The sequence below is a fragment of the Neovison vison genome, chromosome 6, assembly GCF_020171115.1.
Source record: "Neovison vison isolate M4711 chromosome 6, ASM_NN_V1, whole genome shotgun sequence".
Taxonomy (NCBI): domain Eukaryota; kingdom Metazoa; phylum Chordata; class Mammalia; order Carnivora; family Mustelidae; genus Neogale; species Neogale vison.
The window spans coordinates 209,563,560-209,589,740 of record NC_058096.1 but is presented as its reverse complement, the minus strand read 5'-3'; the positions used below and the strand labels follow the sequence as shown (position 1 = coordinate 209,589,740).

At 50.5% G+C, this 26,181-nt stretch overlaps 1 protein-coding gene across 6 annotated transcripts in view; it reads left to right on the top strand.

The window, feature by feature from the left end:
* Positions 1-25,090, top strand: part of GATAD2A (GATA zinc finger domain containing 2A) — a 106,576-nt gene extending 81,486 nt beyond the window's left edge. For 5 of the 6 annotated variants that reach the window (XM_044253777.1, XM_044253775.1, XM_044253776.1 and 2 more), the window contains 10 exons: positions 10,145-10,277; positions 10,406-10,537; positions 12,217-12,306; positions 12,949-13,080; positions 13,561-13,728; positions 15,389-15,668; positions 19,432-19,730; positions 20,392-20,466; positions 20,758-20,953; positions 23,206-25,090. In XM_044253777.1, the coding sequence (XP_044109712.1) occupies positions 10,145-10,277; positions 10,406-10,537; positions 12,217-12,306; positions 12,949-13,080; positions 13,561-13,728; positions 15,389-15,668; positions 19,432-19,730; positions 20,392-20,466; positions 20,758-20,953; positions 23,206-23,336 (1,636 nt within the window). In that variant the 3' untranslated portion in view covers positions 23,337-25,090. The remainder of the gene's footprint in view (positions 1-10,144; positions 10,278-10,405; positions 10,538-12,216; positions 12,307-12,948; positions 13,081-13,560; positions 13,729-15,388; positions 15,669-19,431; positions 19,731-20,391; positions 20,467-20,757; positions 20,954-23,205) is intronic. The other variant, XM_044253781.1, reaches the window with a different exon arrangement.
* The last annotated feature ends 1,091 nt before the right edge of the window (positions 25,091-26,181 follow it).

Below are 26,181 nucleotides of genomic sequence, written 5' to 3'. Positions count from 1 at the left end.
ACAATGACTTGGCAGAGCCCAGTGCAGTACAGAGGAGCTTAGATGGGTTGGGAGGAGGCTGTCTAGAGTGGGCAGAGACAAGGGTGTCCATCAGGGCTGTGTGCTCCCATCTCAGGCAACAGTAGTTAATGGCCCGATGGAATCAGACAATAGAAGGAAGAGAAGCCTTTGGTGTGAGACCTTGTCCCCAGGGACCTCTGGCTGCAGAGCAGGTGGCCAGATGAGTCAATTCAGAGCTAAATTATAGCTGCAGAGATGATGGGGGCTGTTCTGATTGTGCACATCATGTTCAGTGAGAATGGGGGAAAGAGGGGGTAGCTGTCATTTGTGAACTAGGTGCACGTTTTTGCCTTTTACATTTTATAGTATCCCTTGGACGTCAGTGGAATCCCATTCTGCAGATGAGGTTCATTGAGGTCTGGTGACTCGGTGGAGCCCTCACAGCTGCAGAGATAGAACTAGCCTCCCATGGTCCTGCTGCACTAAGAGTGCCAGAGCAGATTTGGTGGGGGTGGGGGACTCTGGAGCTCTGCTGGGAGGGCAAGTTGGGATTTGCCAGGGGATGGTGGGGGAGGATCCAGCAGTTTGAAACACAGATTTTTCAAAGGGGGCAGTAAATTTTCAGACAAAGCAAACACTTTGCATTTGTCACGGAAGTTTGTAGTTGTTGCAAGTTGGAAAACAGTATTTGTTTCCGGTGTGTAGTTTTCATCTGCACACAGGTGATTTTCTTTTTCTGTGAGTTGGTGAGGGAGCTGGCATCCCATGAGTTGTGTTTGGGTTCTTGCGATGTAGGGAGTCCTTCATGCTGCAGAGTGCTTCTGGATTCTCTTTGTGTTCGAAGGTTGGTCTGGCATGTGGGTATGGTGATGAGACAAAGAAGGAATGACTAGCTTTGGTGCTATGACATTTGGGGTCCCATGCTCCTTTTTCTTTTACTCTCCCAGGCCCCGGCCCCTTTAGGAGTCTGGATTCCAGGGTGCTGAAACCCCATCAAGCTTTCTTGGGCAGGTGGCAGTCCATGTGGAACAAGGGTTGTTTCCCAGTCAAGTTCAAGGATCACATCCATGTTTTCACACTGTCATCTCTTTCTCAACTCAGGGACTTGGCATGTGGATGCTGCTGGTTGTCCAGGATCCTAAGAATAAGTAAAAATATTTTCCTCTTTAATCTACTCCAAAAATGGTAGTTGATAATCTGAGTTAGAGGTGTCAGAGTTGACAGTCATATGAGCACATTCTCTCTTACCCTCAGACCGCTTTTTCTGGGGTGCCATTGAACCCTTTGTAGGTCACAGGCACCTAGCTGATCTGACCCATGGTGGGGGCATCGGTCCCAGTACAGTGCAGGGTACACATGACAGCCCTTGGTGTCCCAGAGTTGGGCAGGATTGCCAAGCATCCACAGAAGACTGGGCCTAGTGCGAGCCCAGGTTATCTGCAGGCCGTAGGTGTGTGGCCTCAAGAAGTTAACGCCTTTCAGACTGTTTCCTCACCTGTAGAGTGACGATCAGGCATTTGAAAGGATTATACAGAAGTGTGTGCCTTGGTGGTTGACAGAGATAGCCCTTGTAAAGGGTCTGCAAATGTCTTGGGTGATTTTTTCCAAATCCAAGGTAGGTCAGCCTTTCAGTTCTGTGACTGTGGTCATTTGTAACAAGTGCTCCTTTCCAAATAATCTGAGCAGAGCATACTGAATGGGATTTAGCCTTTCTGGTGTTACTGGACATGTTGCCTGCTGGCAATGTTAAGCTGGCGTGATGATCTTGGGTGGATACTGGCCCTAAAGGTTGCCCCGTTGCCATTTGGTGTTGGGGCCTTTATGTGGGTCACAGCTAATTTCTCTGGCCTAGGAGAGTGCTCTATTTTACCCATCCCCACCTTGTCTCTACAGTCCTGGGTGACCTTGCACCCTCCTGAAACTGGCCCCTGTTGTTCCAGTTGGATTGAAGTCCTCTGGGCCTCCCTGGCCAGGCTGTGACTTCAGGGGGCTCCTGTGTTCCTAGAAGGAGCCCCAGCAGGACAGGCTGACTGCTTCCTGGCCTTGCTGACAGCACAGCACTCTGCTCTGGCCATGTGCCTTGGGACTGCCCTCCTCTGTGCTAGGGGCCCTGGAGGGGGGATGGGGTCTCAGGACCAGAGCCTGGCCACAGGAGCACCTTTTCTTTCTTCCGAAATGTTTAGCAGTAGCTGTAGCAGGGTGCACCATAATGGATCCCAGAGCGATAGTTGGACCTGAAGTCTCCAGGAAGAATGATGGCTAGGTTTCAGAAATCTCATCCCCAGCTACTCACCTCCATGGCCTCTGTGGCCAAGAAGCAAAATGTATTCTGACTTCCCAGCCCTTGCAAAGCAGGCTCTGGGCTTTTCTCTTGACATCCCAGCCAACAGAGTGTCAAGTTACAGGGCTGGGAGAAGTGGTAATGGATGCCAAGAAGGGAGTCCAGGGAGTTGAAGAGGGGCTGAGGCAGGCAGGAAGCAGGTGGGCTGCAGGGCCCTGGGGGTCTGGGAAGGGGACCAGGCACCCATCAGTGCCTACCATCTTCTGAGGCAGGCATGTCTTCAGCTTTGGGGCACAGCCTGTGTCTGTGTGCAGCAGAGCTCCCTTTCTGATCACACCAAGTGTCTTGGTGAGTGGCTCCCCTTGGGAAAGGAGGGGGCTGGTGAGGGGTCCTGGTGAGCAGCTCCCATGTCCAAATGGCCATGAAAGATCCCAGAGGTATGTGCAGGGGCCAGTGAGATGTCCCCAGGTGGTAAAACTAACCTGGGAAGTTGAGGTAACCATCTTTCTCTCTTGTAGGACTTTTTTAGAAGTGTTTCTGGAATGGCAATACTCATTAGATTAAAAGCAAGCGGAATTGCTTTCTGGCTTTGTTTCACACCACTCAGTGTAATGCTTGAGGCTGTGGTGGCTCCCAGACACACAGATGGCCCCCTCCTCTCCTGTGGGACCCTCTCTTCACTTCCTTTCTTTCTTTCTTTCTTTTTTTTTTTTAAAGATTTTATTTATTTGACAGACAGAGATCACAAGTAGGCAGAGAGAGAGAGAGGAGGAAGCAGGCTCCCTGCAGAGCAGAGAGCCCGATGTGGGGCTTGTTCCAGGACCCTGGGATCATGACCTGAGCTGAAGGCAGAGGCTTTAACCCACTGAGCCACCCAGGCGCCCCACTTCCTTTCTTTTTTGAGCAGCTCTGGTCTCGGGCCTTTCTGGAGCTGTGCTGCTATATCCTCTCAAGTCTGCATTTGCTGTGGCCATCCCTCATGCACAGAGAACTGCTGGTCCTTTTGGGGGGCTTCAAGGTTCAGCAGGGGTGGTTGCTTGGGTAAACTGTTTCTTTCCCACATTGTTTCTCCCTGCTTTGTCCCAGGGTAATTTCTAGAGTGTCTCCTTTCTGGGCACAGTCTGAGGATACGGAGTTACAGTGATGTGGGTTAGTTCCCTGGGGGCGGAGCTGGGCTGTCAGCTTTGTTAGCTTAGTGGTTTAAAGTGATGATGTTTTGGGGCGCCTGGGTGGCTTAGTGGGCTAAAGCCTCTGCCTTCGGCTCGGGTCATGGTCTCAGGGTGCTGGGATTGAGCCCCGCATCGGGTTCTTTGCTCAGCGGGAAACCTGCTTCCTCCTCTATCTCTGCCTGCCTCTCTGCCTACTTATGATCTCTGTCTGTCAAATAAATAAATAAATAAAATCCTTAAAGTGATGATGTATTGGTGTAGCCTTGTCCTGTCTTCCGGTCAGATGGTCCTAGGTGGGCATTGCTTCTTGGACTCTGATCCTTGAAGTCCTTTTTCAGCCAGGTTGGATGTCCCCAGTGGCTTTGTCACTCGTGTAGGATGTTAGGCCCACCTCTGTGTATCTGTGACCCTCTTTCCATACGGCTAACTTGACATCCTCAGCACAGTGTGAGACCCCACCAGAGCATGCATTCTCAGGGCCCAAGTGGAAACTGCAAGGCTTCTGTGACCTTGCCTCAGAAGCTTGTAGCATCGCTTCCTCTGCATTCCTGCAGTTCACAGAGTGAGTCACAAAACCAGCCCAGGTTCTGGGGACAGGACTGAATGGATGTGTGAACATGGAGAGGTATAGGTCGTCTCATCAGGGTGTGGCGTGGTGGTCTTCTGTACATGATTTTGTGGACTATATTAAGGTTCCTTAACATCCACCAAAGTCTTGACTCACAGGTTAGGAGTTGTACTTCCAGGACCTGTTCCTTAAAAAGACAGACGTAATGACACAGAATGTAGAAATCCACCCCCCCCTTTTTTTTTTAAACTTTTTTTTTATTTGACAGAGATCATAAGTAGGCAGAGAGGCAGGCAGAGAGGGGGGCAAGCAGGCTCCCTGCTGAGCAGAGAGCCCAATGCAGGGCTCGATCCCAGGACCCTGGGATCATGACCTGATCCGAAGGCAGAGGCTTTAACCCACTGAGCCACCCAGGCGCCCCTAGAAATTTCTTTTTTAAGAGAGAGAGGGTGTACCCAGGTAAGCGGTGGGCAGAGGGGGGCAGAGGGAGAGAGAGAATTTTAAGCAGACCCCACACTCTGTACAAAGCCCAATGTGGCAGAGGGGGGTTCCTCCTGATCCTGAAATCATGACCTGAGGTGAGATCAATAGTCAGGCACTTAACTGACTGAACCACCCAGGTTCCCCTTCAGAAACCCTTTTAAGTGAATTTGCACATCCTTTAGCAACATGGCATCAGTGCATGTGGGAAAAGCTGACTGCATGTGCAAAGTGATCAGTCTCTACAGGCATCACTGGATTCCTCATGAGCTCACAGACCCCATCCTGGAACCAGGAGCTAAGGAAGAGGAAGAGGTGGGTACGTCCACTAGCCATGTTGCCTGAGCACCCACCGTGCCAGACCCTGCTTCATCTGCTGTGACAGAGCAGTTCATAAAACAGATAAATTCCTGCCTTTCCTGGGTTTGAGAATATATAAGTATTAACCCGCAATGGCCAGTTGTCTGCTCTGTGCCAAGCTTGCATTCATGGCAAGCAGCTCTTTACCGTTTTAGGAAAGACTGGGGCCTGAACTCCCTGATGGTCTCCTAGTATGCCCAGGCCTCCTCAGAGCTGCAGTTGCACTCACCAGCAATCCTGAGGGGCAGCAGGGCAGGAATTGCTGTCCTGGTGTAGGAGGCACGAAGAGGGAAATATCCTGCCATGGCTCCTCACTTATAAGAGACAGAACTAAGTGAAATTCAGATGGCTTTGCCAGGGAAACCCCCAGTGCCAGGCTTGGTTCATAGTGCCTACTTACATGAGCTTTTGTGAGTGTAGCCACAGGCTTTGTAGAAGGCCCTATGGCCTTTCCTCCTCTCTCAGCCAGTGTGGCACCAGGGGAAAATTCCTGCCCCTCTGGCTCTGGGGACATGGGGGGTATCACCCCCTTTCCTGGGTCTGTGGTGTCACATCAGGGCTGGACCTCTCTTGTCCGTTGCTTATTGGGTCACCCTGGCAATATCCTGGCCCTCATTGGAAGCCTTGGTGTCTGGGGCCCAGGCTTTGATGGCCTGCAGCCCCAGCTTGAGTGGGGGAACCTGCCTGACAAACAGGCAATGACACCATCACCCTAGGAGGCCGTGGGGTTGTGGTTTGATCCAGTAGAAAGGTGAAGGTACTTTCCTTGGACTAGTTTGCTGGAGTGAAGGTGAGTAAGCTGGTGTTGACAGGGAAGCCTCTGCTCAGGCCTGTGCTATCTTTAAGTGGAACCCCAGAATTCTGCCCCGAACTCCCCACCCCATGATGGACAGTACTGGGCATAGCTAAGAAGGCTTCCTCAGGCATGCGTGCTGTGGGGGGTATTCCCCATGAGTGCACTGGGGGAGTGCTGATCATGCTCCCAGGGCCAGCGTGTTGAAGGACTGGGCCAGACAAGGACCTTTCTAAGGGGACATGGTTTTAAAGTTGTGTCTTAAAGTGTGAGTTGGGGCTCACATGGGAGCCTCAGGAGTGTGGTAGAGGGACATTCCAAGGAGGGACCCATAGAACCCAGGCAAGATATATCTGTGGGTAGGGTAGGAACCTGAGGTACAGGGGCTCCTGGAAAAGCCAGTTGATATGTTTGACCTGGGACGTGTGAATGGGCTCCAGTGGAGAAACACACTGAGGGAGGCGAGTGTTTGCAAGAGTGGGTGAGGCAGGTGCTAGGTCTAGCAGTGCCCCCTACCCCACCCTTAAACACTGCTAGTAAGTAGTTACCTCTCTCTCCCCCCATAGCCAGGCCCAAAAGATAATGGGAAGATGGACCATTCTGGCAGGGAATGGTTGTGGCGGGTCATACCTGTCTCCTCAGGCTGGCCCTGAGGTGGAATTTGTGTCCTGAGGCCTCATTGGGCCTATAGTCCTCTTTAGCTTCCCTAGCGTGTGCAATAATCTTGTGTAAGAAAATAACAAAAACCTTTGTGACTTAAAAATCGTTTTGGGGGGGCACCTGGGTGGCTCAGTTGTTTGAGTGTCTGCCTTGCACTCAGGTCATGATCTCAGGATCCTGGGATCAGACCCCACCTTGGGCTTTCTGTTCAGGGGAGAATCTGCTTTTCCCTCTGACCCTCCCCACTCCTTGTACTCTTCCTCTAGTAAATAAATAAAATTTTAAAAAAATTAAAAAAAATTTTTTTTGGAGATCTTCTGAAATGCAGTCTTTGGGGTAGCAGGATGCTGTATTTCTTTGCGCTCCATTGAAGCTTTCCCTGCTGTTCAGTGAACCAAGGCGAGTGGTGGTCCATTCCCACCTGTGGATATGCCTTTACTTGCCCCTCCTCTCCTGGTTTGGGAGTCTGACCCTCCTGAAGGATCCTGAGAACAGAACGGCCTTTTATCCAGGGTTGTATCCCTATTGCTTGGCACAGCATCTGCTTTCTTAGTGGGTTTTCAGCAGATACAAATGAGTGAGTGAGTGAGTGAATGAACAAGTGTGGACGAAGTGTCCCTTTCCTATACATCAGGCAAGCCCTTTCAGAGAACAGCAAAGGTCAGAGCTGCCAAGAACGGTTTCTGTGTTCTCTTGTTGAGGCCATTTCCCCTGGAATGGACTGAGAGGGCGCTAAATTTTAACTTCACACAAACTGCTGCTTGGTGAGCAGTTGGGATGGTAGCCTGGTGCTGTGGACATGGGATCTGTCATTTCGTTAAGTTTATATAAGCTCTTCCTTTCTTCTGTGAAACTTGATGAAAGTTCCAAGGAGGTAACAGAATTTTTGTGGTTTAGCCAAGGCTGGCATACAGGAGAGGAGGTGATGAGACTGTTTTTGTTGATAATAGCGTGTTCTGCTTTCAGAGATTTTCACAGGTCACATAAAATCTCTTTTGATCATAATGTTTTACACAAGAGTTCCCAAGATGGGCAGGATGGGCTTACTGGATTTGCCCTGAAATTGTGTAGCTTCTAAATAAACTTGGTACCCACATGCCCACCATGGACTGAAGCAGGAAAGCAGTGTATCTGGCCACAGTGCTCTTCTCCTAGCATGTTGGGCTAGATTTCCTCTGCTTTTGTTCTTCCGCCTAAATGGTTCTACAATTTAGAACAATTAAAAAAAACAAAAACACCCAAACTAATTTTTAGCCTGTGTCAAAGGGGTATTCTTTCTCCTGAATTAAAAGAACTCTGTGAAAGTACTGAGAGGACTTTTGAAGCACCTTTACTTTAAAAATTGAGCTTAGGAAAGTTTTCCATGTTGGCAACTAGAGGGGCTGGTGGCCTCTCTGTGTTAGGAAGAGGTGGCCCTGGCCCCTGTAATACACTAACAGTTCCTCATGGACTGGCGCCACATAGGAAGTGTGTGCTGCTGGGCAGCCCCAGGGTGAGCAGGGTGCCTCCATTTTCTGACAGCACCTGAACCCTACCTCACTTCTCAAAATGAAGGCTGCATGTCACAAACCGGTTAGAACTGGCTGTTGCCATGGTTTTCATGTTGGAAGGCACAGTTAAAGGGTCACATGACCAAGGAGGGAAATGCCTTTGTCACATGACTTTTTGGTGGATGATTAGCATACAGGAAGTTCACTCCCTGCTGGCTGCTGGGATGCTGAGTGATCATTGATGGGGGGTGGGGTGACGTCATTGCTTGGATGAGTTATTGATTACTCTCAGGCCAAGATGAGACCTGGGAGTGCTGTGGTTGGAGTGGCCATCTCAGGAAGCTTCAGCCTCCAGATGTTCTTGGTCCCTCAGCCTGCCCTTTTCCCTCAGACAATTTGAGTTTTGTTAGACTTCTCAACCTTCAGAAAAAGTGCGTGCCCTCAGTAAAATGAGAAAAAGTGATTACCATCGTCTCAGCGCACTCTTGATCAGGAAATGCTTGCAGTCTGCGTTTCTAGACATGGTTCTGCCTGGGCTGCTGCTCTGTCTGCATGCAGTCACCTGGGAGCCCACCTGGGCTGGGACCAGTGGCTACAGCTCCTATGCTCGGGCCTTGCACTGCCCCTCAATATCTTTGTCTGCATCTAGAGAACCTGGATGGAATTAGAGCCCTGAGATCCCCTTGAAGCTTGACCTTGGGCAGAGTGGGCAGTCAGCAGGGAGACAGAGTGAGTGGTGGTTCCCAGATTGCATTGGTCTTTGGTTTGGTGAGGCCTGAATATGATGTCCTGGGTTACTTGATAAACAGCCAGCTGGTTTCTGGGCTTGAGACTACAGTTTAATCACCCAGTGAGGAGACTGTATACTTTGAAATGGCACCTTATTTCCCACTCCTCTGATGTCTTTTGAGATTTCGGCCAACAACCTCACTGGTTAAGTCAAATCAAGGTTAGAAGGATTGAGGTGTAGCCACCGTGTGGCTCTTTTAGGAGGGATGGAAGAGCCCTGGTTGGGGAGAAGGGTCCAGGGGCAAAGATGCCCCTGTATTTGGTCCTCTGTGCCCATCCTTCCATAAAGACAGACCTCATTCCAGGAATGAAAAAGGCAATTCAGTGGGCTGTTAAAACTAGTTCTCCGTCTACAACTCTGTCCCTGCTTTCCTGGAGTCTAGGAGGGAGGAGTGGGACAACTAGCGCTATTTCTCCCAGTTAACTTTATTGAGTTTGTTCACTGGGTCACAGTGCCACCTAGTGGCTTTGTTTGGTCCTCTGCTGGTTTTCCTGCTGATGAAAAGGAGCCTAATCCTTCAGCACAAGTGGGAGCCAGATCTTTTTTTTTTTTTTTTAAGATTTTATTTATTTATTTGACAGAGAGAAATCACAAGTAGATGGAGAGGCAGGCAGAGAGAGAGAGGGAAGCAGGCTCCCTGCGGAGCAGAGAGCCCGATGCGGGACTTGATCCTAGGACCCTGAGATCATGACCTGAGCCGAAGGCAGCAGCTTAACCCATTGAGCCACCCATGCGCCCCTGGAAGCCAGATCTTAAGGGAAAGTTTACATTGGGCCCTCAGCAAACAGCTTCTTGGTTGGGGGCGCACAGCATGGTCTCTGGGACCCTGTGAATGCGGTTAGAGACATAGTAGAAGCTCAGCATCACACTGTCACATCAACACACAGGAGCTCTGATGACAGGCCAAGAAAGACCCTGCCTCAGCTCCAGGATCCTGGGTTTGTTGTTGTTTTAAGATTTTTTAAAATTTATTTTTGAAAGAGCATGTGCATGTGTGCGCCCACACAAGCAGGGAGAGGGATAGAGGGAGAGACTCTCCAGCAGACTCTGTGCTGAGCACAGAGCCTTACACAGGGCTTAATCTCATCACCCTGAGATCACGACCTGAGCTGAGATCAAGAATTGGCACCCAACCAACTGAGCCACCCAGGTGCCCCTCAGGCTGAGCATTTTTATCAGAAACTGAACCACATGGTAGAGAAGAGAGCTACGGTGTTTTCCGAAATGACCACGTCACCCTTGAACACAGGTGTCCTCAGCCCTGGGTACACAGAGGTGGGCAATAAGAATAGTCTTGGCTAGGAACCTAGCTCTCAGTTTGGGTGCTTTGTGGTGAGTATAGTGTGAGAGAGAAGTCAGTATGGGTGTGTGGTAGGGCGGACACCCAAGGAGAGAGGCTGGGGAGAGTGAGTGGGTCAGCCATGCTCTCCACCTCCCTGCTATGACTGTGTCTGAGTCTGGGCATCTGTGGTATATAGGTGCCAGGCTCTGGGGAACGGTACTGGCAGAGCGTCCAGGCACTCTGATAACAGTCTGCTTTCCCTGCTCCACAGTGACATGAAGTCTGAGAGGAGAGCCCCCTCTCCTGATGTGATTGTGCTCTCTGACAATGAGCAGCCCGCAAGCCCAAGGGTGAATGGGCTGACAAAGGAGGCCTTGAAGGAGACTAGCACCGATGCCCTCATGGTGAGCCTTGTCCCTGTGTTGGGGGGTGACCCTGCCTTACATTATCCCCAAATGTTGTTGGTGATGGTGGGGCCTGTGCTCCCTGGCTATGGCTCTCCCCTTCAACCCTTGTTCTCTTGTCCTTGCAGAAAAGCAGTCCTGAAGAACGAGAAAGAATGATTAAGCAACTGAAAGAAGAGTTAAGATTAGAAGAAGCAAAACTCGTTTTATTAAAAAAGTTGCGGCAGAGTCAAATACAAAAGGAAACTACCACCCAGAAGGTGTGTGTGTGTGTCAGTTCTCTTCTCAGAAGTCAGCAGGAGCCAGTTAAAACGGGATGAAAACCCAGACTCATTACCTTGGCCCACCTTAGTGCCAGGAACCAGGAGCAGCTGATCACAGGCAAATAAGTTTCCTCGAGGCATAAGGGTCAAGGTCTAAAATGGAAATTTGGATTATACATTTTGTGGAAAGGAAGGTAGAGTAAGGATACTACAGTGCGTTTTGGTTTAGAATATTCTTGATAGGAGTATGTAAAAGTCCTCATAAATGGCAAGTGTTAAGAAAACAGAGAACAGATGTCTTAGAAGCTGCTGGAAGTTCTGGGTTAAGAGCTCTTTCCCAAATGCATTTTCAGAGAGGCCTCCTACCTTGTAGGTGGGCCATGCTGGCCATCAGGAGCTACCACGGTTTTGTGGACCGATTCCTCATGCTGCAGGGGCATGCCACAGTGCTTCCCAGGCCCCAGTGTCTGAGGCTCCTTTTGCTGCTTCTAAATGCAGATTACCATGTAGGCCAAGGTTAGGTTTGTTTTGTTTTTGTTTGTTTGGTTCTGTTTTTACTTTTTTGGCTTTTGGGGTTTTTAAAGCTACCCTTCCTTTTACTTTAACCACTATCTCAGTAAACCAGGTACTTTTTTTTTTTTTTTTTTAAGATTTTATTTATTTATTTGACAGAGATCACAAGTAGGCAGAGAGGCAGGCAGAGAGAGAGAGAGAGGAGGAAGCAGGCTCCCTACTGAGCAGAGAGCCCGTTGTAGGGCTCGATCCCAGGACCCTGAGATCATGACCTGAGCCGAAGGCAGAGGCCTTAACCCACTGAGCCACCCAGGCGCCCCAACCAGGTACTTCTTAAAGTAACATATTCCACTAGATAAGGGACAGGGACAGACTTGGTTCACTCCACTGAGTCTTAAACAATTGGGAAGGAAACAAATAATTGGCAGCCTCTGCCCACTGGCCTATATCCACTTACTGTGTTCAAGTGGGAGCTCAAGCAGAGCCTTAAGTGAGTATTCTCCTGTCCTGCTTCCTTAAGGGGACTTGTGTTCTGTATACTCTGTCAGCTCATACTGCCCAGGACACACTGTCCCTGTCCCTTATCTAGTGGCATTTGTTACCTTAAGAAGTGCTTGGACTTGGTGCTTTCTCACCAAGGTTGGGATTAATCTATTCAAGTCTGGCATCGTTTGCCTTAGCCGTCACCACAAGTCCTTCACATGCTCCAGAAGGCAAAACCTGCTCTTAAACCACAGAGTGATGTCAAGCATTCCCAGGAGGAGGGGTGCTGGAAAATCTCTCCTCTGCCCATTTCAAGATTATTTATTTATTTATTCGAGAGAGAGCATGAGAGGAGTGAGGTCAGCAGGAGAAGCTGACTCCCTGCAGAGCAGGGATCCTGATGTGGGACTCCAGGAACTCCAGGATCATGACCCGAGCCAAAGGTAGTCACCTAATCAACTGAGCCACCCAGGCGCCCCCTCCTCTGCCCATTTCAGGAGTGTCAATTCCTGCTACAGACTTTAGCTGGAGACTACACTATAGACAACACTAGAAGCATAGAACCTTAGAGCTTGATGGCTTTGGAAGAGGAAGAAAACCAGTCTTTCTCCCTCTGGATTGTATGTGAGGGGAGTGGAGTTGACGACCCCCTTATCTCTCACATGTCTGCTCTCTTACAGCCCACAGGCTCTGCTGGGAGTGCCGTGACCACCCCTCCCCCACTTGTGCGGGGCACCCAGAACATTCCTTCTGGCAAGCCATCCCTTCAGGTCAGTATTCCCTCTGCTTAGTCTCCTGAGCAGTCCTGATCCAGTTCCTGTGAAAGGCTGCATATTCCTTCTGATTCCTCTGGAGTGAGGCCCAAACTTAGGCCACTTTTGACATCACGAACAAATCATGCCACTGCTGAGAAGGCTCCTCCTATGACTGCTCCTAGTAAAATTAGAGAGAGAACCAAGATTTAGGCAGACCAGGTTGCTTTTGTTTCACCAGTTCCAAGTTTGTGGGACCTAGCAGGGCCTCCTGCCCACAGGGTGAGATGGGCAGGGCTCCCACTCTCAGACACAAGACTGAGGTCGGAGCAGGGGCCTGCCTTCCCTCAATAGTCCTGTGCCCCCAGTTCAGACCAGCAGGAAAGTGACACCCAGCCCAGGTTAGCTGGACTTCTGCTGTTGTAGGGGTCGTGTGGGTGAAAAGGTACTACCTGGTTGGTGCAGTTCACTCCTGAGTGAAGCCAGTCTGCATGGCTGTTGTCATAATCCATGTTCCTTCTTTTGTGTTTAGAATAAATAGGCATTTTAGTGTCCATCCCCCCACCTTTAAACAAATATGTACTTTTACAAATAGCAAACCTGTTTGTTTTTTAAAAAAAAAAAAAAAGTGTAAAATCCGGGGTTTGGTGCTGTTGACAGACCTCTTCAACAAGAATGCCTGGCAGTGTCATCCCACCACCCCTGGTCCGCGGTGGGCAGCAGGTGTCCTCGAAGCTGGGGCCACAGGCGAGCTCACAGGTCGTCATGCCCCCACTTGTCAGGGGGGCTCAGGTGAGCAGGGTATGCTTGTGTGGTGTAAAAATGTGTAGAGGCTACTCCAGCCAGTCCCCTCATGAGAACAGTCCTTCCTGGTCATCAGCTTGGGGATTACGGGGTCCAGCCCTTCCCTCCCTTCATTGATCTTCTCACCATCTTTTTGTTTATTTAATTTTATTTTTTATTATTATTTTTTAAGGGGGGGGAAGAGAATGGGGAAATATCCATATAGTGGAATGTTATTCAGCCTTAAAAAGGTGTGGTTTTTTCGTTTTTTGGTTTTTTTGAGAGAGTGCATGGAGGGTAGGGGGCAGATGGAGAGGGAGAGAGCGAATCCTAAGCAGCCTCCATGCTCACTGTAAAACTCGATGTGGGGCTCAGTCTCACAACCCTGAGATCATCACCTGAGCCAAAATCAGGAGTTGGACGCTTACCCAGCTGAGCCATCAGGCACCCCATCCCTTTCATCATCTTATCCTCTGTCCCACCCCACAGCAAATCCACAACATCAGACAACATTCCAGCACGGGGCCGCCGCCGCTCCTCTTGGCCCCCCGGGCATCTGTGCCCAGTGTGCAAATTCAGGGACAGAGGATCATCCAGCAGGGTCTCATCCGTGTCGCCAATGTCCCCAATACCAGTCTGCTTGTCAACATCCCACAGGTGAGGACTGTGCTGAGATAACCTAACCCCACCCCCCGCACGCACAGACATCAAGGGTCCCTGGTCCTGCGGCATAGTCAGGTCTCCAAAGTGGTATGGTGTGTGAGCCGCCTGCTCCCTCAGAGTCAGACAAGGCCTTGGGTGCCCCATGGGGGTTTGGACTGGAGCTCCTCCTGGGTTAAGAACTATGGTCTAGCTGAGGTGGATAGGTACTAAGAGGGGGAGAGGTTCAGACCTAAGCTGCAGGGTGTTGGGGAGGCTTCAGGTGGCAGAACCAAGATGTTTTGGGGGATGGATGAGGCCAGGTAAAGCATCCGATGGGCCTAGACATGGCTGGGACTGGGGGGCGGGGGGTGAGGGGGTGGAGCGGCACCAGAGCCTTCCTCCCCCTCCTCTCTGTCTGCATGAGTACATGAGGGGAGCATGTCTGCAAATGTCCTCACAGCACCAGCACATCTATTCTTAGCCACGAGTCCTTTCACCTCTGTAGAGAGCCTCTGAGATGGGGTGGGTCTGTTCCCACAAAGTAATGCCAGGAAGATGGGACCAGGGTGGGTGGGCAGGCTAGAAGCAAGAGCTTTATTGACAGAGAAAATTATTGGGTCTGTAGGGGCTTTTGCTGATGGCTGTATTAGCTTTTCTTCCTCCTCTGGCATGGTGCATCTTTGTCTGCCTCCCTCAGATAAGAGCCTGACCAGCAGTATTCTGAGCAGCATCCCTGTCTTCTCTAAAGTCAGACCAGGCTGAGCTGCTTTAACAGCTGGTGTCCTCTGTGTTGGGAAACTTGTTCAGCTCTTGAGACCCTCTGTGAGGGAGGGGGCCCTGGGAAACCATTTTGGGCTCCCTGAGTCCTATGATGTGTTGTGTGCAAGTTGCCAGGTGTGTGTATTTTCATGGGGGTGGTGTATGCTGCTTTCCTTAGATTTTCAGAAGGGTCCTCAGCCCCACTAAATTAAGGGCACTAGTGTGATCAGCTCTGGGTTTTGGGGAAAGCACTTGACAGGGTTAAGGGCTGGGTGAACTAAAGGAAGGAGACAATGGAGCATTGGCCACTGGGGTCCATATGAAGACGAGAAAGTAGTACAGGAGCACCGAAGATTAGGAGTGGGGGAAGAGGCGGGACAGAGGTTGGTCCAAAAGCTGTTCTCCACCATAACACCAGTGAGAACACATGAGATGAGTGAAACATTAGAGTCACAGACAACCACATACCAAGGTGCTCATGAAGCAAATGCCACCAGTGCTGTGGTGATCTTCTCTCACACCCCTGTGAAGATGGCGGCCATCTAGACCTGTGCTGGGAGGAAGTCTGTTAGGCCATAGTGATGGGACAGTGGCCATGTTGCCTGAGCGGGGGTGCCCACTGCCCTGGTCACGGTTTTGGCTTCATAGGTGTCCTCATGTAGCAAAACACAGCAGAATACAGATTGTAAATGTGTGTGGTTTATTGGATAATCAGCTAAACCACAAGTATGTTTTATAAGATAGGTCATCTCATACGGTGATGAGTTTAATGCTGCTTTGTCTGTTGGCTTGCTGATGTCAAGCAGCTCGGTGTTACTACCTTAAAGATTCATTAGTCAGTACAGCTAACAGTGCCATCCTGGTTTCTGGGATTAGGCACCCCCAGAACCCTGACCAAGTTGTTATCTCCTAAAAGCCTTCCCCAGCGTCGCTGAAAGGGACGACAGCCACCTCTGCTCAGGCCAACTCCACCCCCACCAGCGTGGCCTCTGTGGTCACCTCTGCTGATTCTCCAGCCAGTCGTCAGGCAGCTGCCAAGCTTGCACTGCGCAAACAGCTGGAGAAGACGCTGCTAGAAATCCCCCCTCCCAAGCCCCCTGCCCCAGAGATGAACTTCCTGCCCAGCGCTGCCAACAACGAATTCATCTACCTGGTCGGCCTGGAGGAAGTGGTGCAGAACCTGCTAGAGACCCAAGGTGAGTGGGCCTTGGAGCTATTTTCATCTCTTGCCACTGAAGTTTTTCTTACAATAGGTTATTTTCAATGCATAGCACATGTTGGAATGTCTGCTGTATGCTGAGAGCTATCTTGGGGTGGGGCATCTTATGCATAACCTTTTGTATCAGTCCTGCTTTCTATGAGACTTTACTTTTTGCTTGTTTCAGTTTTTACATTTATTTGTTTATTTACTGCGCGCATGTGCTAGGAGTTGCATCAGCCCAGGGATGGGAGGGGTGCAGGTGAGGGCAGATCTTCAGCAGACTCTGCACTCAGCACATAGCCCAGCAGGGGGCTCAATCTCCTGAGGTCATGACCTTAGCTGAAATCAAGAGTCATACACTTAAACTTAACCAACTGAGCCACCCAGTGCCCCATTAGTTTTTACATTTTTAAAAATGCTTTCTATTGAAGTATAGTTGCCATACAGTGTTAATTAGTTTTAGGTGTATGATACAGTGATTTAACCATTTTATACATTACTTGGTGTTCACCACAATAAATGTGGTCACCATCTATCACCTCGGATAACTTCTTAAACATATCACAGTCACCTTTCTTGTTGGGGCCTCTTCTGAGAGCTGGGCCCTGGGGACACCCAAGGACCTGCACACATGGTCTGCGGGCAGAAGCTGCTCTATGATGGTGGGGCAGACAGAGAGGCATGAGGAGGAACATTTACAGGAGGCTGACAGGCTTTGCTTCCAGACAGGTCTTTCCAGCTAGAACTTTTCAGAGCCCTGAATGCTCTCAGCCCTGAAGGTAGGAGGGGGACACCCAGGCCTGGGCCAGACTCACTTTATCACCTCCTTGGAAACAGTTTGGAAAGCACCACTTGCATGTTAAGAAGTTTTAGTGATTTAAAAAAGGGCATATATAGGGTCGTGATCAAAAGTAACATCGGTGGGGCGACTGGGTAGCTCAGTGGGTTAAAGCCTCTGCCTTTGGCTCAGGTCATGATCTCAGGGTCTTGGGATCAAGCCCCAAGTCTTGCTCTCTGCTTAGCAGGGAGCCTGCTTCCCTTCCTCTTTCTCTGCCTGCCTCTGTGCCTACTTGTGATCTCTGTCAAATGAATAAATAAAATCTTTAAAATAAATTTAAAAAAAAAGTAACATTGAAAATGGAGGTGGGAAGCCAGGGTGGCCTTTGAGGGGCCTCTACCAGATGGTTTGAAGACGTTTCTGCTTGGAGATTCAGTTTGTGATGATCTTATTTAGGCAGCCAGCCTGAATGCTCTCCCTGCATGATCTCAGCAGATGCTCAGACCCAAGGAGGAGATGGAGCTGTAACTGGTCCAGGGCAAGGGAGGGCCTGGTAGGCTTCAGACCACATACCTTGAATTGTCTCTTGGGACATGCCGACCCCTCTCAGGCTGCCCTTACCAGCACAGAGTTGGGAGCAACAGTAATGGGGCCTGTACAAAGGAAAAGCACCTTCTGCTTGCTTGCATCTTGTCTCCAGAGAGGGAAGGAAGCAGGTATGCGTGACAGATAGTTGGGGTCCCTGCAGTGCCTGCTTGATGTCAGGGTATTGGAGGGAGTGCTCTCTTCCTCCTCTTTAGTCAGTATATCACAAAAGATATATCACATCCTTGGACATTGTATCTAGTACCTCTTAGAGGTAGAGCCCTCCATATTTGGTTGGGGGCCAGACCCAGGGCCAAGGCCCGGCAGGCCATCTCAGATTAACTTGTAGCTTCCTTATTACCTCCCATCCACCCATCCACACCATTGCTCTTAAAATCCTCCCCAACCACGGGGCCATATGAAGGATTGACTGTGAGTCAGGCTGAGAGTGGAAAGCCACGTAGGGCCAACATTGTCCTCTGTAAAATTGGGGATGGTGGCCTCCACTTGTCAGGGAGCCAGGCCCAGCAGGGAAGGGTGCGAGCTCTCACACCCTTGAATGTGTCTGATCCCTTTGGTGTCATCTTTATGATGGAATGATTTTGGTAAAAGAGCTGCCGTGAGGCCACTGTGGGATAGGTGGGTGGTGGGAGGCCCAAGTCAGGTCACAGTGCCCACCCTTCTGTATCTGTGTGCCCTGGGCATCTGCTCTTCCCACTCAGCCCGTGTCAACCTGTTCTCTCATTAGGGGTCAGTATCCTTCTCGTATTGCCCAAAATGGGACCTAACTGGGAGGAAGTTCTGAGCTCCTTTTGAGGTGTCCCCTGATACCTCCCAGAGCCCCAGGCTGGGTGACTAAGTACAGCCTTGTACCAATGTCTCCACTCTCATGTTGGTCATCCCTGCTACAGCTCCCTAGAAAGAGGTACTGTGTCCTCTAGGGTTAGACGTTTGGAGGTGATGTATTCTTTTCACCGGAGCATGTTAGCTGCAGGTGAGAGCCTGGAGCTGGGGGCCCTGGGGTGAGGGGCTCCCCCAGTCTGATCCTATATAGCCCCTCAGCATTCAGGAGCAGCTTGGGCAGGCCCAGGGCTGGAGAGAGGCCCAGGATCTCTTGGCAGCATTGTCTCTGATGTTAAGAGGAAGTTAAATCCTTGAGTACTCTAGACACAAAAAAGATAGTTACAAAAATACAAAACATGCCCCTTACTTCGCTTTTTCTTTCTTTCTTTCTTTCTCCTTTTTTTTTTTTTTTAAGATTTCGTTTATTTATTTTAGAAAAAGGGTGAGAAAGAGCAAGTGGGAGGTGGGGCAGAGGGAGAGGGACAAGCATACTCCATCCGTCCTGAGGGTGGAGCCCAGCGCAGGCTCAGTCTGACAACTCCAAGATTCTGACCTGAGCCAAAATCAAGAGTTGGAGGCTTAACTGACTGAGCCACCTCACCTTACTTCACTTTCAATGGCAAAAAGAATATTGATCCCATACCTGAGCATGCACTTTACTTGGCTTCCCCAGTCACCCTTCCTATGGCCAACCAAGGGGATGCAATGCTCCCCTTTCTCAGATAAAGGGGCCAGGGACCCAGAGTGCCCTCAGCTGGGCAGCACGTGTGAGTCCTGGCCCTGCCACTGGTGTGTGACTCTGCAAGACACTTTATCTCCTTAGCCTTGGTTTCCTTCTCAAGATAACCGTGTGTGTTGCTCTTTTAGGAGGTTTGCATCCACAAGACAATGGGTATGACATTTGTCAGCCAGAGTATCTACTGGATAATTAGTCCTTAGTTGACTGGCCCACTGGCAAGAATGCCTATCACAGCAAGGTGGGACCCGGAGGGTCACCTCCTCTTCACTGTGAGAAGGTGGGGGAAAGTAGGAAAGGCAGTTGGGAGGAGCTAATCTGAGATCGCTTTTGTTCTTTTTAAGATTTTATTTATTTGAGAGAGCACAAAGTGGGTTGCAGAAGGAGAGGGAGAAGCAGGCTCCCCGCTGAGAAGGGAGGCCAACTCAGGGCTCCCAGGACCCTGGGATCATGACGTGAGTTGAAGGCAGACGCTTAGCCGACTGAGACACCCAGGCACCCCTAGAGAGCACTGAGGTTCTTGAGAGTTGGTACCCAGTGTACCTAGTCCATGGCATTTTCCAAAGCTGCTTCACTTCCTTTCTATCAGCAAACCTTCCCCAAGGCGCAAGGCTGGCCTGGTGTCCACACATAGTTGGCACCAGTACATGCATGCCAAACAGACAGTGTCTTGGGATTTGGCTTACTGATGCCAGCTGAGCCACAGTCCAGGGCACTGCTCCAGATCTGTCACACGTCCTCATCCTGTCCTGGATGGTAGGGGCTCTGACTCTGGCATCCTGTTCCTATGACATGAGCCCACGTATCTCCCTGCAGCGGGCAGGATGTCAGCTGCTGCTGTTCTGTCCCGGGAGCCCTACATGTGTGCGCAGTGCAAGACGGACTTCACATGCCGTTGGCGGGAGGAGAAGGGTGGCGCCATCATGTGTGAGAACTGCATGGCATCCAACCAGAAGAAGGCACTCAAGGTAGAGCACACGAGCCGGCTGAAGGCTGCTTTTGTGAAGGCTCTGCAGCAGGAGCAGGAGATCGAGCAGCGCCTCCTACAACAGGGTGCCGCCCCCACACAGGCCAAGGCTGAGCCTGCCGCCGCCCCACACCCCGCACTAAAGCAGGTGAGAGTCCTTGGGGAGCCAAAGCTGTGGCCGTGGCCTGGGAGTGGGGGTTGGGCGGCCTCACTTTCTAGGAGAGGGGTCTTATTCCCTTCCCTTAGCTGGGAGTTGTTGCTAGCAAGCAAGATGTTCTGACGTTCTGTCCCACACTGGGCAGTTATCTGCCTGGTGGTTAACTGTGTGTCTAAATTGCATTTAATGGTGGCCTTTGGTGGTGAAAATACTAATTTGCAGTTTCTTTAGATTTTGTAGCTTTCACGTGCAGTGTTCCGGCTGACAAGTACTTCTTGTCTAAAAGGACTTTTCTGAAAGCCACATTGAGATGCAAAAGGGGCATTTGGAAGAAATGTTCTAGCTAAATTAAGGAGAGAAGCAAGTTTGAAGTCAAGTTTTGGCTGCTTTTTTTAATGCTTTGCTTTCCCACCCCCTGTAGACCTAAAGCACCCCGTTGACAATTTTTTGTGTCCTCGGAAGTCATTTGTAATTCACTAATAAACATCTTCTCAAGATCCTTACATAGTGGGTGGCTGTGCTGCCCTCAGGAAATGGCCTGTCCCATGGGGACTGGGCCTCGTGGGGCCACAGCTGCTGCCCTTGGTCACTCTAGGTCACCCTAGGCCGTCTGTGGATGGTGCTGACCTCGATTTCAACCCCGTTTGTATAGGTCATAAAACCCCGGCGTAAGTTGGCGTTCCGCTCAGGAGAGGCCCGCGACTGGAGTAACGGGGCTGTGCTACAGGTCAGAACTGCGGTGCCGGGAGCCCCTGCACCGCGCCACCAACCAGCCCTCACGCCCCAGACCGTGACCACGTCAGTCGCCGACTGTCACGCTGCCTGCGTCTGTCTGTCTCTCTCTCCCTCCCTCCTACCCCTCCCCTCGGTGTAACTTACCTGGTCTCCTGATTTTGGACTTTAGGGACCCTGTGTGGGTGGGAAGAGGTCGGCCAGAGCACGGAGAGGCTGCGCTGAGCGTCTTGCCCTCTGTCACCACCTTCCCCACATGAGCCATCACACCCTTTCTCCACTGTAGGCCTCCAGCCAGCTGTCCCGGGGCTCGGCCACAACGCCCCGTGGTGTCCTGCACACGTTCAGCCAGTCACCCAAACTGCAGAACGCAGCCTCAGCCACAGCCCTTGTCAGCAGGACCGGCAGACATTCCGAGAGAGCTGTAAGCACCGGCAAGGGCAATGCCACCACCAACTGGAAGAAGGCACCCCTAAGTACAGGTGAGCCGCCCCCACATGGTGACATCCGTCCCTTCCATGCGTTTGTCTGAGACTTGCACATACACAGGGTGAACAGAAATGGTGCAGAGAGCCCTGAAACCCCAGACCTGTTCCCTGAGAGCAGCTGCTTTTGACTGTTCGGCTTAATCACTGTTCACCAAACAGGATGTCCCAAACAAGTGGTGGCCCTAGGTAAATACTGATTTCCCCCCTTTGTATACTCTAGACTCAGACTCTTAGCTCTTGACTCAAATGTTGAGCAAACCAAGTTGGGGGTGGGGTGGGGGGGTGGGGTGTGTGTGTCTGTCTGTCTGTCTGTCTCTCACACACACTATCCAGTGGACACCTGTCAGCACAGACACTTATCTTGCCAATTCTGGCCCCCTGACCCCTTCCTGCCATAGGGAACACCTGTTTTTGCTGTTAATGTTGTACCTTTTCTGGTGCACTAACTTTTTTTCAGCCAGGTAGTGTTCTTCATTTCTTGCTCTGTGAGACACTCTTCCCATCCTCCCGCTTTAGGTCAGGTGGTGCAAAGAGTCAACAGAACAAGAACATCCAGAGGGGTGTGGGAAGGGTAAGATCCCTGGGGCAGGGGCTAGGGTTTTAACTAGGGTGGGTGGCAGAGGATTCTGAGAAAAGCACATTTGAGGAACAACTCCTTGAGTGGGGGCTACCCTCAGGTGAGCACTCCCAGCCATCCCTGGGTTGTCCCCCACACTGCTTCCCTCCTTCTTTTTTAGTATTTATGTGCCAGCATTAAGGTGACAGTTAAATATTTGTTTCCATCAAAACAGAAAAGTGAAAGGCACAAAGGGCTATGGGAACCAGTGTCTCTCCCTGCCCCCGCCCAAGTTTGTTGTATCCCCGTAGGTTTAAAAAGGGGGCGACATCATGAAAACCATCTCCTTAGGCAGAGCTGGGAAAGCCAGGCCGGCCATGCAAACAAAACACCAGAGTCAGCTGTGTGTGCAGCTGACCCTAGAGTTAGAAGTGTGGCCAAGAATCCGAGCCTTCCACAAGGGGAAAACTCAGGGGAGGGAGTACATTGGTCTGGCTGCAGAGGAATCGGAGCAGCCTAGAGAGCATTTGTAAACAAGGGCAGAGAGGCTTTTGTGCAGCATGTGCAAGATGCAGGTAAGAACTCACAGCTGCTTGAAAATTCCTGTATGGAAAATTTTGAAAGTATGCAAAATCAGATACAGGTGTGTGCGTGTGTATACAGTGGTAGCAGCCATGTGAAAACTGTGTGTTTAAGGTAATGAATGTGAAGGAGTAAGTAGTTGCTGTGTTCAGTAGGAGGAGGAGAGGTAAATATCTAGTAGCATAAAAGCATTTCCCAAAAGGGTTCTCCCAGCACTCCAGGTTACCCTTGGTTTCTGGGCCAGGACCCAGTCAGGTTTCTCTTTCGTATGTAGAGAGATTTCCATATTGCATTTGACCTCAGAACATTTGTTCCACAAAATGTTGTAGCTGCCACCAAAAATACTCTTGGGTTGGGACGCCTGGGTGGCTCAGTGGGTTAAAGCCTCTGCCTTCGGCTCAGGTCATGATCCCAGGGTCCTGGGATCGAGCCCCACATCAGGGAGCCTGCTTCTCCCTCTCTCTCTGCCTGCCTTTCTGCCTACTTGTGATCTCTGTCAAGTAAATAAATAAATCTTTAAAAAAAAATTGAAAAAATTTTTAACACAGTGATGGAGGCAGGGGACAGGGCAGTCCTTAGCCTCAGGCTAACCCAAAACCTATGTGTGTTGGAGATCGGGGGGTAATTTGTTCATTTTCTACTTGTAAAAGATGCTTGCTCATTGGAGAAATTTGGAGGATAGAGAAAGAAAAGAATGGTGTTTCTTACCCCAGGAGAGCAAAAGCTGTACTTCGGGGCTTTTTCCCCCAATTCTGCCTCTCCACTGGTATGTCCCTTGTGTGTAACTCACTGAGTGCCCTACAGAGGCATCATGCACCATTCTGTGTCCCTCTTAATGTTTTCATGAGAGAGGGGCTCCTGGGTGCTCAGTGGGTTAAAGCCTCTGCCTTCGGCTTAGGTCATGGTCCCAGGGTCCTGGGATCGAGCCCCGCATCAGGCTCTCTGCTCGGTGGGGAGCCTGCTTCCTCCTCTCTCCCTCTCTGCCTGCCTCTCTGCCGGCTTGTGATCTCTGTCAAATAAATAAATCTTTTTTTTTTTTTTTAATTAATGTTTTCATGAGAGAATATTACTATACCATTAAAAACTCTGTCATTGTGCTCTTTTGTAGGCGGGGCCCTTGCGTTTGTCAGCCCGAGCTTGGCAGTGCACAAGACCTCCTCAGCGGTGGACCGCCAGCGGGAGTACCTCCTGGACATGATCCCGCCACGCTCCATCCCCCAGTCAGCCACGTGGAAATAGTGCGAGCCGGGCCCAGTGGAGAACAGGCTCCCTCCTCCCTCCCACCTGGCCCTGCCACCCTCCACTCGGGAAGACCTCGTACTCCCTGAGGAAACGAGTGAGCGAGCGCCGGCCGCGCTGCAGAAGCAAGGGCCCCGTTCTTGGCTGCAGAGTCTCGTCGCAGCTGAGGGGCTGCTTCACAGGTGGACGAGGAATATCACTGAGGGACCTTTCCCTTGGGCTTTTTTCCTTTCTTTGCCTTTAGTTTGCCCAACACCAGCAGAAAAGTGGACCTTGGGGGCTGGTTCTGCTTCCGGCCCTTTCTTTCAGCGCCCCCAAACCCTCCCCATTCCCCCACCCCCCGGCAGGGTGCACGGACGGCTCACCCTGGACACTGTGACACGCTCGGCGAGACCGGCGCCCGGGGCTTCTGAAGTCGAGCGGAGCGTTCTGTTTTGTTTTTGCTTTTCCCCATCTTAGCCTCCCAGTCTTTGACTGCCTTCCTTCATGGCAATCTTTAGGTTGACAGATTTTTTTTAAATCACCTCATGATGATGGAGTTTAAAGTAAACCGTGCAGACCTAGGGGTCCCTGCCGAGCACGGCCCCCACACCCCAGAGGGTGGGCCACTGACTGCCTAGCCCTCACTCTAGCGGAAGGCCTCTGCTGCTGCTCATCCCGGAGACCCTGGACCTCCCACACTTAGCAGAAGAACAAACTGCAACCCAGACCCCAGCCAGAGAGCCTGGGATCCCAGAAGCCGCACGCCGCCAGTAGAGGAGGGAGAGAGAATTGGCAGCAACACCCAGAGCCTGAGTGGGAAGTTGAAGGGGCGGGCTATTGTGTTTTTTTGTTGTTGTGGTTTTATTTTATTAAATTTCTCCTTTACTTACTTATTTTGATGGACACCATCTTAAGCTGCCCTGGCCTGTGCTCCTGTCAGGTGTGTTTGGTGGGGAAGTACCCCTGCCCTTCCAAGACTTCAGGGTTTTCATTTGGGTCTAGTTTAGAACTTTCCCTTAAAACAGGGCTATGCTGCCAGGGTTCACCTTCAGACTGTTTTGTTTTGGTTTTGGTTTTTTTGTTTTGTTTTGTTTTTTGGTTTTTTTTTTACTCTCTTGCGAGTCTACAGAAATGTCTTATGCAAAGGATCAGGTCTGCTCTTAGTTGTGTTTCATTTTGGTTTATCCCACTTCCTAAATAGCGGTTCCATGAGGATAGGCAGAAGCTGTCGTGAGTGTGCTCTGCACAGGGTTGTCTCCGTGCAGGTGCGTGGGTGTCCTGTGTGCACGCACACATGTTTGTCGACGTGGAGATGGGGTACTCTTGCTCCCCACTTCAACCCCAGCCCTAGTTTTCCTATCCATGCAGTTAGGGACTTAATTTAAAATCCTTATTTTGTAGGGCCTCCTTCTTCAAAACACACTGCTACAACATTCTAATAAAGGCTCATTTAACCCCCTCTCTCATGTGTGAATATCCATGTTTAGCAACATTTTGACCCGCGGTAGAAGACCTAGTTTTGCAACATTCTAATTTTTTGTTGTGTAAAACCCTATATTTTAAATTGATTTTTGTTTTGAGTGCATAACTTAGAGGGGCTGGAGGAGGGGAGGGCAAGGAAGGGTGGCTTTCATTCCAAGATCCAGGGATTTGGGGGAAAGGAGGGAAATTGACATGGGGGGTGTTTTACACCAAAAAATCAAGAGTATGCAAGCATTTCTATTTCTCACATTTTTCTGTGTGCCTGGCAAATAAATACTTGTCTTATACTATCCTGAGCTGTTAGCCCTCTCTGTTCAATGACATGGGCCAGATTTTCCAAATCCTTCAAGAAGGAGCACCTAGGCTGGCCACTTCTATGGGCAAACAGACGTCCGTTCTATGCAGTAACTTGGGATCAGGTGTCCAGGCAGGAGTCACCTCTGCACTGGAGGGGTGTGCCAGGATTGTCACGCCCCAGCTGGGGTTGAATGGGTCTATGACTCATGGGCCCAAGCTGAACTGTGCTGCACAGGTTGGCCCTCAACCTCAGCCCATTAGAACCTCGCTCATCTCTGTGCTCAGGAACCCACCTCTACTCACCTTTCCTGGCTGGACTTCTACCGGCCCCTGAGCTGTTAAGTGGGCCTCATGAATTCAGACAGACTCGACCACCACAGGTGGAGGATGAGGCTACTGGCCCTGGCTCTCCTCCTCCAGCCCAGGGTCCCTGGGAATAATCCCATCAGGGGCCACTTAACTGTGACATGTAACTTTTTTTAAAGGAGAGAAGAACGTGAGATGCCTTAATCTTTTGTTCATTTCTACTGTATCAAAACTCTTAACCCTTTTTTTCTTTTGTTTCCCCCTTCGCAGTATAACTTCTCTGATAAGCCCCAAATGAGTAGTTCTTTGATGAGGTTTATGATGTTGCAGGAAAGGCATATTAAATACCTCTCTGCATGTGGGGTTTAGACATTAGGAAACAGTAACGTTAAGAGTGTTCTCCCAGCAGCAAAGCCTGTCAGAATTGGTCACAGTGCTGGGGTCCTGGTCTCCCCCACCTCCACCCCAGGAGCCTCAGGACTAAAAGGACTTGGTTCCTACAAGCAGTGACAATGTGGGAGGATGATGATGGTCCCAAGTTACCTGTGACATGAACTCTGAATGGCAACTGGAAACTGTTCAAGATGATAGTCACTCAAGGGTGAAGGGCTGCATGTTTGAAGTGGCTATCATACATGTAAACATGAGTGTTCATGTAGATACATGTGTGTCCACTTGGAGCCTCCCATTGCTCTGGCCATCCTACCCATGTCATTGGGTCCCCAGTGTCCCAACTGTGATGTTGGGACCCTCATCTTTGAGAAGGCCAACAGTTGCC